At 38.3% G+C, this 13,457-nt stretch overlaps 1 protein-coding gene across 3 annotated transcripts in view; it reads right to left on the bottom strand.

The window, feature by feature from the left end:
* LOC130562522 (voltage-dependent calcium channel subunit alpha-2/delta-1) overlaps nt 1-13,457 on the bottom strand; it is a 94,065-nt gene that overhangs the window by 30,526 nt on the left and 50,082 nt on the right. For all 3 annotated transcript variants that reach the window (XM_057347590.1, XM_057347592.1, XM_057347591.1), the window contains 8 exons: nt 8,512-8,670; nt 8,222-8,326; nt 8,052-8,130; nt 7,881-7,930; nt 7,670-7,753; nt 7,482-7,553; nt 6,415-6,489; nt 4,841-4,915 (listed from right to left, as the gene is read on the bottom strand). In XM_057347590.1, the coding sequence (XP_057203573.1) occupies nt 4,841-4,915; nt 6,415-6,489; nt 7,482-7,553; nt 7,670-7,753; nt 7,881-7,930; nt 8,052-8,130; nt 8,222-8,326; nt 8,512-8,670 (699 nt within the window). The remainder of the gene's footprint in view (nt 1-4,840; nt 4,916-6,414; nt 6,490-7,481; nt 7,554-7,669; nt 7,754-7,880; nt 7,931-8,051; nt 8,131-8,221; nt 8,327-8,511; nt 8,671-13,457) is intronic.

Raw genomic sequence — 13,457 nt, forward strand, 5'->3', positions numbered from 1 at the left:
AAAAATTAAAATATTATTATATATTTCTTGATATCTATGAGAACAAATATGAAACAGACTTTCGCAACTATTAGCCAAACAAATGAGCAGAATTTGACTAAATACATCAAGACGTCAATTCCCCATAACGCCACTGTGGGACAGTCAATGTACAACAAATATTTTTCTTCTTCCACCCACGCTCATTTTTAATGGTGCTGTCTTCATGTGTTTTCATTTGTGCATGCATCATCTTTTTCGTTCACTTTACAACTGAAGGTTAAGTGAGTTCAGATCACACACGACATGAAAGTCAATGTCACGGCTCCAGGTTTCCACCGGATGTACTCCTGAACATGCTCTGCTCATCTGCTCAGTATATTTGTTTGGGGAAAAATAAAACCATTATCTGCGTGATCCAGCAGACAGGAAATATCTCCATTGACTCTTAACTCAACACAAACAAACATCAGATGGCATGCTATCATCCCTCATAACCATTACACATACTGCACTAACCAATGTTACATTAACCCTCGTCTCCTTTGCCATCTCTGCTTGAAACTAAAAATTGAAGCTTATTTTACAAAGGTTAAAAATTGTAGCTTTAAAAGTTGTACAGCACTCTTTGAGGCTTGGTGGCCATAAATGAAACAGTAGAATATTCTGCACACTGTACATTTGTTACAAATCACTTCAGAATCATATAACAGAATCATACAAACCTTGGCAAACGCAGCGAATAGTTTTTTCTTGGAAGCGCTCACTTTAGCAACCACGTCCTTTTGTTTAGCAACACACATTTGTTTCCAGTTGGACAACTCCAAACTTATGCATCTTAACTCAGAAACTGTACAGAAGCCAGCCAAGATGTGAGTCTCAGACTGTTCATACACTCATGTACAGTAGTGGCCAAAAGTAATGTCTGGGGGCATATTTGTACAACAATGTAAAAAATGATTGGTTGCCTTACATTTTTAAACAATCAAATGAGCCGTACAAGTCATTTCAACTTTTAAAATGGTTGTGTTATTGTTGTATAATTGTAAGTTTCTTTAACTTAAAAACAAGATAAAATTACCTTATTTTGATTAGTTAATATATTCTGTAAAGAACTGTTAAAAAATATGTTCACATAATTTCTGCACTTAAAGGGACAGTTTTAACTGAAAAATATAAAAATTCAGTCTTCATTTAGGCTGCTCACCCTCTAGTTTTTCTATACATTTCTTTGTTCTGATGAACACAGAGAAAGATATTTGGAAGAATGCTTGTAACCAAACAGTTCTTGGCCACCATTGACTGCCATAGTAGGAAAAATGACACTGGTAGTCAAAAGTGTCCCAGAACTGTCTGCTTTTCTACATTCTTCAAAATATCTTCTTTTGCGTTCAACGGAACAAAGACATTTATATAGTCATTTTTCCTGCTAAAATGAGATGGGAGGTGCTGCTGGACCAGTGTTTACATCTTGCGAAGTGGTCTAGGAAACATGGTGCCAGGAAATAAAGCAAATATTGACTAAAATTTGTATTCGTATTATCAATATTCATCAATATTCATTGGTCCTCTAATGTCATTCTTTGGGGCTCAGTAAACATTGCACATGTTTTTGCAAGATGTACTTTTTTGCCAGTCCTCCTTAAAATCTTAAAATCTTCTCATAGCTGAGCTCTTTATTTGCATATAAATTGAAGACATCAAAAGTGTTACGATGCAGAATTGAAGCATGTTTATATAAGTATTTAAAGTAACATGTTGTAAGAGGGAAATCTATGAGGGCTTGTGTCCTGTAATAATTTGGGTGATACGTTGACTACAAGCTATCGATGACTATCTAGTTAGCAAGCTAGACGTAATATTCTTTAAACTAAACAAGCTACTTAGCACTATATCACTCGGTGGCCTATGACAGAATGGACCACATATTCTACCGCTACGGTCTCACCTCAGGGAACGAAACGTCCAACTTTTTATTTAGCCTGCGGCGACGGTTCAAAATCCTTTTCTAATAAGAAACATGGAAAGGATAAACACAAGCCTATATCATTTCAAAAAAACACAAGATGATTTATGGGTGCCAAAAACTGACGCCTGAAACTTCAAACGCAGAGCCTTTAAAAAGACCACTTGTTAACAGTGTTGTTACACTGCAATCCATCATGGAAGAGGCTGTTTAAAGGAAATAAAAGCATTGACGATAAATTCCAATCTCGTCGCATGCATCTTCCTACTGTGTTGCTCGCTGGCAACATGTGGCTGACATACTACGAGGGTTGGTTCAATGCGCCTTCAAAATCAAATTAGCCCTTCCTGGTGTGTTCAAAGTCCCCTTGAAAGACTCTCCCTCGAAGTGCTTGATTTCTCTTAACTTCAGCTGACAAATTCAGGCATGTGTTGTGCACTGCAGGATGCTGGTGAAGCACTTTGAACTGTTTCCAGGAGATCTGGCACCCTTTGGTTGAGGAGCTTGTGTTTGCATATCAGGTTAAGTGCAGCATTCACGGTTCAGAGTTTCAATGCCTGCGCGTCTCCCTCAATCAGCGCGTCCGATCCATCTCAACATCTGTCCTTGAGAGATCAATCCTACAGATCTGATCGGAACGGGCTCGCTAAACTCAAGAAAAAGATCGGCGGTCTGCTGAGCACATGGAGTCAATGCAAGACCCCGCTGGGAGCAATAAAAGACCGCCGAGGGTCTGCTGGTGTTTACGTTGTCACGGCACATGCGTTTCTCTCGGTTTTATGGCTTTGACAATACAGCCGAGCTCATTAAAGAAACGTATTGTTTGCGAGTTGTGTTCCGAGTTTGTTTCGGTAAGTTCTTTTCAAAGGAGTCGTCGCGCTTCCTTTCATCTCGAGCCGGAGGATGTTACTCTGAGGGGAGATGGAAATATGTCACATTCGCTCTCGCTGACGCCGGAGATGGAAATCTGCTGTGGATGTTTGATTGACTGGCTTGTGGAAAGAAGTTAATGCCCTCCACATTCTCGACCTGGAACTATGTTATCGTAATATAGAATTAACAGCAAACATCGCGGTTTTTCGCCCAGACATCGGCACCTGCCTCGGCTCGCACACAAAGCGACCTCACGCACAGATATCTCCAAAACCACACCGAGGTCGTCAGCCTAAATCAGAGAACGTCCAAACCATTCTCAATCTATGCCCGGCCAGATGTAATATTTAACGTGCTTTAACTCCTCAAACTGCGACTGTCTGAGGCAACGTGATGGACGGCGCTTTTACGGTCCAGACCGAGGATAAACTAAGACCCTGCTTATCTACGACGCCATTCAGAGCACGAACACACACGCACGTCTCTTCCCGTTCGCAATCTGTATAAAAGATTAAATGCAGACCAGCCCATGTGTGTGGTGGAATACCAGAATCAAAAGGACCCACAGATATTAACAGACAGATATTAAACAAGAAGTTCCATTGAGAAACATATATGCAGGTTTGCTGCCAGTTGTGTAGCGCATTGCTTCAGGCCAGTTGCAAAGGTTACGCGCAAATCTCACCCAGCACAGGCGCCGGGCGATCTGATCCAAAGGAAAAGATGTACGCTGGCCTGTTTACATGCTGCAAATGCGTGTTCATACATTCTCAATCTATGGCTTTACATGAGGTCAGATGCACTTGGCGAGGAGGATATGTGCTGAATCAATGGCAGATGTCAGACGTTAATGTTTGTTTCGGGCGATATAAAATGTTGCATGAACTATATGTACAGTATGAATAAACTGTGCTTTAAGCAGACTTCATGTTTAATTTAATGTAAATAAAAAGAGGACTGTTAAAAGAAAAAAGTAGTATGTGGCGGTTCAAGCAGAAAATACAACTTTTCTTACACAGAAAAAAAAGAAACTTTTTTTAAAAACGTTTAGTGATCGAAACTTAAAGGTCCAGTGTATGAAATTTAGCGGCATCTAGCGGTGAGGTTGCGAATTGCAATCAATGACTCACTTCACCCCGCTCCCTTTCAAAGCACTACGGCGGATGACACAGAACTAAGATGTCGTCACGTTTTTGCTTCTTTGACGAAGTAGATAACGTATTTACGAAACACACTCTGTAGAGAAGTTTGTCCGTTTAGGGCTACTGTAGAAACAACATGGAGAATTTCATGCAAGGGGACCCGTGGTGTATGTAGATAGAAATAGCTCATTCTAAGGTAATATAACGCTTCATTATGCAAGGTCTTTATACACCTCTGAAGACATAGTTATGTATATGATATTGCATTTCTGTCAATAGATCCTCAAAAAAATGACACACTGGACCTTTAAGTCTCCAGCGCAATCCTGCTGTGAACTTTCTAAATGACAAAAATATAAAAAGATGAACTAAAGCTATTCCAACAGAACAAAGGCTAAATTAAATTACTTCACATACTTTCATACTTTACATCACATACTTTCAATGCTCATCAGGATCTAAGGGCGGGGCCTCACCTCACAGGTCACACAGGGGAGGGCCATAGATTCACGGCATGCATTCTGTACCACAGTTTTCATTCATGTCAAATTAAATACGTCCCCTACTTTGATTTAAGTCTATATATAAATGCATAAAAGCACACACACGGCAAATGTGTATAAGCAGAATGGGACATAAATATGAAGCACATATACAACAGAGATAGAAAGAGTGCTGGGGAGATGGTTTAAGATAAAGAGAGAGATAATCACATGCACAACACGTAATAAATCACACTGATAATCAAATACACGTCAAAGCAAAAATAATGATATTAACATGAGATGTAGGCCACGGCACCATAAAACCTCTTCCTGCATCCTTCAATCTCAAGACCAAGTCGTATTTAAAGCGCTGAGCGGAGAGAATGCTTCAATACCTTTGGTTGGAGGTTTGGATGGAGCAGCACGTAGCCATTGGGGTCGATTGCAAAATAATATCCGTTAGGGCCAATCTGAAACAAACAAAACAGAAGAACAGTGAGCACGCCTCCGCCCGAAAGACCACCATCAAACCCTGCTAAAAGCAAACGGGCCTGGTTCATGAGAGATCTAGCGGCTAATCCCTCACTAGCGCGGTACCGTCTAATATCCCCCGAGAGCGCCGGGCCAAGCTGTCAATCACCCCTGAGCACTTAGAGTTAATCAAATGTGTCGGATCATCTGGAAACATTCCTCTCAGCTTAACAGAAAATCACAACCATTTACGAATCAAAGGTAAGTACAAACATATGCCCTGGTACAATCTATACATTTGGGTTTATGTCCTCTTTAGAGTGATCTTACTGTATATGTGCAAAACCACAGGATTGTGCCGAACAATGAAGCATTTATCATCTTAAGCACGCAGCGTTAGTTTTATTACAAACCTCTTAAAGTGTTTGCAAAGAAAACATCTAAGGCGCGAGTTTGGCTTTGTTTGCTTTTAAACTGAATTATGTAGCACTGAAGGGATCGTTCACGCCAAATAAAAACACTGTCATCATTTATGGACCTTTATGTCATTCCAAACCCACATGGTTTTTTTCATAGCGGAATACAATTATTATGCATTGCTGTCTGCCAATTCCCCTTCTCATACTATGCACTAAAAGTGTGTACTGTTTTTGTTATGGATAAGTAACTTTTTGTGCGTTTGCTCGCACTTGGACATACTAACACAAAACGGAAGTGGCCGTTGTTGCCTATAGACGACACTGTGATCATTGACGGTGCGTTCAGACGCTTGTCTCTTGCCACGAGGTCGTTAGAAGGCGTTCCTGGCTTTGGTTGCTCTAGTAACATTTATAAACAAACCTGCAGGAACTGTCGAGAGACGGATGACGTGAGCTCTGCCGCTTTACTCCTATTGGTAGTCGCTCCTGAAAGTGGCTCATCATTTGCATAAAGCTGAGCAAATCTCTTTGTCGCGTCGCTAGATACGCCCACTTCCTGTCTGCAACGGTCACTGTCGCTAGTGTCGCCGGAAGTCGCTGGCTCTCCATTGAAATGAATAACATCGCTTCGCTTTGTCGCTAGCGGGCCGTAACTGTCACAAACTTTAGGACGGATAGTATGCGAAGCGGGACGCAGCTTATGTGTTTACCGTCCCTGGCAACTTTGTTTTGATAGAAAAGTAAATGGTGATGTCTAACTCCTGACCCGCCAAAAGTTTATAGCAGCTCTACATTCAAAGTCTACTGAAGCTACACAACAGCTTTATATGAGAAATAAACTGAAATGAAAAACATATATGATTTAACTGAAAATGTCTGAAACATGTTTGAAACTACTTGTGGGTAGTTGACGAAAAAAAAATTGTAAATGTGTCTGACTGAAGTGCATCATTTTAATGACTATGCTTCGTTCGCTTAGCTTGTTTTTGAATGACCTACACAAGATCTTTCATTTCACTAGAAAATACGATCATCTTGTGGTATGCTGGATGTATTTGAGATGTGTTTGTGGTACTCACGGTGAAGCGGGGCGTCAATCTCTTGATATCATCAAGGGACACATCAACCCCCATCACTCCCAAAATCAACTGGTTCTGATGATAAACGAGAGACAGGGAGTGAGGAAAGAGAGAGTTTCATCAGACACTCAATGGAGCGATAGGTACAAACAAGCGTGATGCAAAACTAGACCTGGAAAACACATCAGCTATAACAACAATGTGCAATGTGTAATCACGGGACAAAAACAACCATCAGAAAAACCGTCACGGGTCTGAAACAGCACATCGCCATCCACACTGGAAACTGATATTAACTTTATCTGAGAACTCAGTGACGCAGATAGCCAGTGGAAATACTTTTCAGAAGGTCACGCAGATTGACAGACGCTCAGCGCGGGGGTCCTTTGACCCCAAACTGGAAAAATTCAGGATAAGATATCGTACGACATTTATTTTCCACGTCTGTTAGTATGGTAGTGTTGCCGAGAAGGCTACTGTCCGCATGGTTAACATGTTCAAAGATAATGAGGTTTACACTTTTGCGTCACTAGTAACTGCTAGCCTATTAAAAGTGACAAAAATAGCACTGTTTTCCAAGCTTTGGGTTATTAATAGAACAATAGATCTGCTAATGACACATCTGGTGCTCTTGCTCATTGATTTATATCATGTATTTCCGCACTGTTCATTTGTCAAAGATTCTTTAAAAAAAAATTTACGGTTAAGAAATGTTAAATAGACACTTACATTTTATACTATAATATTAAAATAACATGTACATTTAATTTTAGTTTAGTATATACATGATATAAACATACACACAAATACCTATACATACACTAAATCTAACCTATACATTATATTCGTTTATAATCCTATACATTCAGATTACAACTTTTCAAATGATTAACATTTACTGTACAATTGTATAATAGGAATTTATCATAACTATATACATTTCATATATAAATATTTCCTGTAGCAGAACTACAGTATAATTTGTCCATGCAATTTGAATGTACATGTATATTTATAATATTATCATATTTGTTATCTGTCTCTATAAAGATAAACTGGCGGCTGACCTGGCTGAGAGATCCTTCAGATTTGGTCTTGTTGAATACAGGTAGCGTGCCTGTGATGACTAGGCCCAGCTCCTGAGGTCATAAAGAAGTACAAATAAATGGTTTTAGGTTGAAACGTTTACTGTTTCAGATAAATCATGAAATCTACAGCTCTACAAGTAGCTTGTCTGCGATGTAAGATGTCATACCAGAGCATCCAGGTACACGTTGGTCCACTGCACCTGCTTAGCATCTGCAAGGACCATTGGCCGGCCCAACACATCAAGATATTCCTAAATCAAAGCAGGAAACACACAAAAAATAAAGCAAATGTAGGTCAGCCTCGGACCTTCACATATTCGCACACAAGAGAATAAATCAAAACAAACAGCACAAGTAACAACAATCAAATTTGCAGACCTGTGTGTTTATGCGGATGGCTCCGATGGAAGGGATTTCATAGAAGTATCCTGCACAGCATACCACAGAGAAAATGAGATTGTTTATCAATATAGATAGATATGCTGATGTATTGAGTAGCACTTTTGCTCTTCCACCACTAGGGGGCAGACAGAGCCCAACAACACTTACCTTTATTAGCACAAGCCATCCACTTTATTGGTCCTGTGTCATAGTTGTGTTGACCTACAGAGAATGTGAACACACGCACCTGGAATAAAAAAAATTAAAGGCAGTTATAAGTCACATGTAGTGCTTGAAATTTATTATTTCACAATTTTCTTTAGAGTAGCTTGACAAACCTCTTGGTTTATGTTGTATCTGCTGAAGATCTCTTCTGCTCTTTCCTCTCCTCCGTCAGTAAACAGCATTATAATCTTGTTGCAGTTTGCTCTGGTGACGTTTGGCTGAAACATTGAGCAAGTTTGTATGTAATTACACAGTGTGGCCAGCAGAGGTCAGCAGCGCACAGCACGACAACTGCAAATTTGGTGAACAAATATGTAGTGTTATGGTTTCAACATCTCCCATGGTTTACAGTACAACATACAGATTACCTAATAAGAACCTAAGCCAAAATAAAGTAACTTACGTTTGCAAGCTGGTCGAAGGCAAATTCAAAGCCTTTTGTGTAGTTGGTGATGCCTTTGGCTGTAATGTTCTGCACAGCGTCTTTAAGAATCTTTTTATTGCGAACGTTGGCTTGGACCAGGTGGTCGAAACAGGCTGTGTTATTCACTTTTGTGTTGAACTGAAAAAAAAAGAGATGGAAAATGAAAAAATGTTTTAATATGTTGTTACCCTTCACATTTCACGCGTCAGTTGCATGAACGTTTTGTTTAATCCATTTCACTTCATCTTTTTCCCCAAGAATAACAGTGAGAAATGTATTAAAACTGCCCTGACAAATGTTTACTGTAGTACAAAACTGTAACAACTAGCCCTGCTCACCCGTTTCCTAGAGTCACAATCTCGATGGGTATTGTGTTGTAAGTGATGAAAATCATTTGATATGACAAGCTGGATACCCTTACAACTTTCTAATTTTCTGTTCAGATAGGCCTCCCTGTGTTCTGTCATTTATCGAGCTGACCCCCGTGAACCGACTTCAAAGCTCGACTGTGTGTGTGTTTTGAGCATGAGAACCAGAAAATAGAGTTGGTGTGAAGGAAAGGAACAGAAACAACAGGGAGAAAAAATAAGAAAGGGAAAAGAATAGCCATTAAAATTACGCCCATAATCCCAACAATGGGAAAAGTCACAGTATGACAAACAGATGCAGGTGCATTACAGCACCATTACAGCTAATGAGCAAATATATGTGCCCGCTCATGCAAAAATTAAAATGATTACTATAACTGCAGATCTGCCCTGAGGACTTAAAAAAGCACGTGATGCATTCCCTATGGCATTGTGAAATACACCTTGAGTTCCTTATACTTATTTAATACAGAACTGTTCTACATTAAGGCCTCTATTCCTTTTAAAGGTGCACAAAGTAAGTGTTTCCTCATTCATTTCTTCCTCATTCAAAAGCTTTTTGCAAAGAAAATGAATTGCACTTTAGGAAAAAAGTGGTTGAAATCACAGCTAACCAGAATGTCTATTTAATATCTTTATTGTTCCTCTGTTATTCTAGACATAAACGACATTATTATTTTACGTATATTCTCCTACGTCTTGTTTGTGTCTTTTAATTCCACTCAAACAATTTAAATAAAAAACATCCAAGACAAAGTAGATACCTATAAAGACACATAACTATAGATTTCCATGTTACTGGACATTTACGCTTGCAAATCAATCTTTAAACTTTAAACCAACAATTGGGTTTATCCATTTTTGACCCAGTGGTGGATGAAAATAACCCAACATTATTTAGACACGCATTAAATACAAGACGAATGCCATATCATCCAGCACTACAAACAAGAGAGTTCACTTTTAGTTTTTGTTGTTATTGCATGAAAAAGCAATGCCTAAAGCTTCATCACCTCACATGTATTGCCATGTACACGTGATGTGAAAGATGACCACATCATTAGTCGATGTGTGTCAGTCAATGATGTGATTGTGGGATCAGGTGTCTGTGCGCTGTTGAATAAGCATGATGCCTGCTGAATGAACTGATGAGTCACGCTTCGATTAGTTGCTCCAGCGTGGAGAGAATATTTAATTAACGCTCTGAATTATCGCCTCAGAGGTCCCCGTGACTCACGGCTCGCAGCATACGGCGGGTTATAAATGGAGCAACAGGAAACACTGATAATACACATGCCCCCTACACACCAGACGTCGTGCACTTACAGTGTAGACACGTTAGCTGAATACTAACAAGTGCGGTTAAGTTTTGTTGCAAAACTGCAGCACATAGAGGTAAATTAATAATAAGGGACAGTACACCCAAAAATGAAAATTCTTTCATCATTTATTCTCCCTCATAACACATGCAAAACACAAAAGATAATATTTTGAAGAACCTTGGTAACCGAACAACAATGAACCACATTGATTTCTTTTGTATGGATAACAAACCACTGAGACATTTCTCAAAATATCTTCTCAATAGGATTGTTGTGAATTACATGAGGGTGAATAAATGCTCTCAGAATTTTGACTTTTGGTGTAAAAACCTCTTAAGAACTCAAGTATAAACTCTTTCTCTGGTATTTATCTCACAGTGGTTTCTTTTGGTGATGTTACTGAACTATAAAATTTATGTGAAGGCATAATTTATAGTTTTGAATAATCTGTTTTGACTTTCAAAAGACTCACCAAATCTGAGAGTTTCTGTCTGTGACATTACCATCTATTTTGCAACTCTATAGGAGACACATGAGACTACAGAGAAGCTGGGGATTAAAGTAGAAGTCTCGGTTCGCTCTTCTTTTAATCCTACTTCTATCTAGGAGGTAGAACAGAAATTTAAAAAGTTGCATGTTTTATACGGCTTCCTAGAAATAGTGTCAAATAAAAAAGCAAACCTTGTTTAATAAAGCGAGAATGTATCTCCATTCTACACCGCCGTCCAGAGAAAGCAACACGTTTCACGCATAAAATCAAACACCTAACATTAGAGTAACCTCACGAGAGCAAATTAAACCTGTAATCTCGTGTTCACAGTTCAAACTGTTTATCATCTGCTGCCGGTCAATTGCACCAGTCAATCATTTCCGATGAAAATCCAGCCCATCCAGATAAGTCAATATAAATGATAAATTGGGTAATATCCTCCAACAATTCAGAGGCGGTTGCCACGGCGAAGCCCTAATGAGCATCAATAACCCTGATCCAATATTTGCTTTCATAAATAACTGATCAAATATTTATTCGGACAATGACTTACAAAGAAAGAAATGAGCTGACCAGAGCGGAGAAACACAATGGCTTATTTCCACTGGTCTTAACTATAAATGTCACATTTGCATGGATGTACATTATAAAGCTCATAATAATGAACTCATACAGTATGTAAAAGCAAAGGTTGGCTGACTGACATTATCTACATGCTTAAAAACCCTTTTTTACCACCAGCAACGATTCCTGAAGTAATTTTGGATTTTGATGAATACATAAATTAAATTATTTTTTCCTTTATGATTGTTTAGTAAATAACATAACATTCTAACTGACAGTATATCAGAAATGGCATTTTGGATAATAAATCAATTTGTAATACATTATTAAAAATGGACTTTCAATGCATTTCTCGAACAGTTTTATTTCAAGACACATCACAGAGCATATTTTTACGCCCTTAATCACAAAACGTTCAAGATCTTCTGTGTGTAAGTGACCTTCTCATCGGCCTACAGATATGATCACATGACCAAACCTTGTATTTCCCTCAACCTCAGATGGGTTTTGAAAAATGTATGAAGATATGAAATCCTGGGGCTATCGAGATATGAATCTTGGTGGCTATATATGTGTCATCTCATTACAAAGGCTTGTTAAGAGGAGTAACATCTGTCGAGGGCTCTCGTGCAGCATTCAAGAGGGAAATGAGGCATGAGCACGCTCAAATTAGCTGATATCACCCAGAGCTCACAAATGCTTCTCTTTGTCAAATCGTCTCATAAGTGTCAAATACAAGATCATTCATGGTCTGAATGAGTCAGAGCGTTTAAATTTGATTCGGATAAGCAAATTGTTAGGAAAAGCAGACCCATGCTACTATTACAATTACTACATTCAGTACGCATTAACACTTACGTTTGCCAAAATATCAAGTACTATACAACAGAGAACTGCACTCCCTTATTTTTTCATACTAAGCCTAGGTTATTAGTTTACTAAAACTAAAACATTTATATTAGTTGAAATGCAATAAAATATCTGAATCTAAATATTATTTGAATATCTAAATCAAATTTGGAACGTTGCCTCAGCAATAAACTGATGTGAGATATTCAAATAATATCACTTAAGAGTCACTAAAATAAAAAACGAAATAAATATAAATAAAAATTATTTTAAAAAATATATATATAGCAAGATAAAAATTAAACACATAAATAATCAAATGAATAAACCAAAATTACTATGAAAATTACAAATATAAAGTAATTGAAAATCTTAATAAAACTAAAAAATAACTCTGCAGTGAAGTCATTCAGTATTTTGCAACAATAAATGTTTTAAATTATAGTATACTTTGTATTATGCAGTAAGCAGATACACTATGAAGTACGTTCAGAACACAGTCTGCCCAATTTACTTCCTTTCCAAATGCCACACATTTCTTGGCAGGAATGTGTGATGTCTCGTGAAAGACGGGTTTGGCTCAGCTACGTGTACAACATGTTCCTAAAAAGAAATGTGAAATTTGATTTACAGCTGAAATTTGCAGTTTATTGAGTAGTGGTTCCCTTTGGCATCGCCTTTAAGTTTTAACACTGTGTCATCTAAATCATAATAAATACTCATAATCCATCTCAATTTCCCTCTTCACAATCCAAACAGTTCATGTTTGCTGTACATCTGTGCGCATGGGTGGTTAAATAACTACTTCATCGGTGGCGGTACAACACACTTCCTGTCATTTTAATTGGTACATAATCAACACAATTGTATAGATGTATTTGGCCAACACAATAATAACCATAATGCTCGTAAGGCCATCCTGTTCAAACCTCATGGCTTTTAACTGCTGCCATCTTTACAAACACACACAACTGACAAATTTGATCCAACTGATGCATTTCTGTTGCGGTAGGAAAAATCTCTTCTCTTTTTTACTTTCTGTTCTCACTCACTCATACACGCACACACACCACTAGACTCTTATTGGCATAAGGTCCCTGAAGCGAAGCCGGTTGTCAGATCTCACAGAGCTAATCCTTTATCGGAACAGTGATTCACCAACGCGTAAAAGCTCAAAATCCTCGGAGAAGAAAAACAATAAATAAATCAAACTATTATTCACATAAAATTTAAAAAGGCCCTTTCACGAAAATCAGACTTTTTCCGTGTTTAAAGAAACGCTATGTAGTTTTTCGACCTTAAAATAATGTCTCTAAAATGATTTCAGAGGTA

Source organism: Triplophysa rosa, linkage group LG12, assembly GCF_024868665.1.
Source record: "Triplophysa rosa linkage group LG12, Trosa_1v2, whole genome shotgun sequence".
Classification (NCBI taxonomy): domain Eukaryota; kingdom Metazoa; phylum Chordata; class Actinopteri; order Cypriniformes; family Nemacheilidae; genus Triplophysa; species Triplophysa rosa.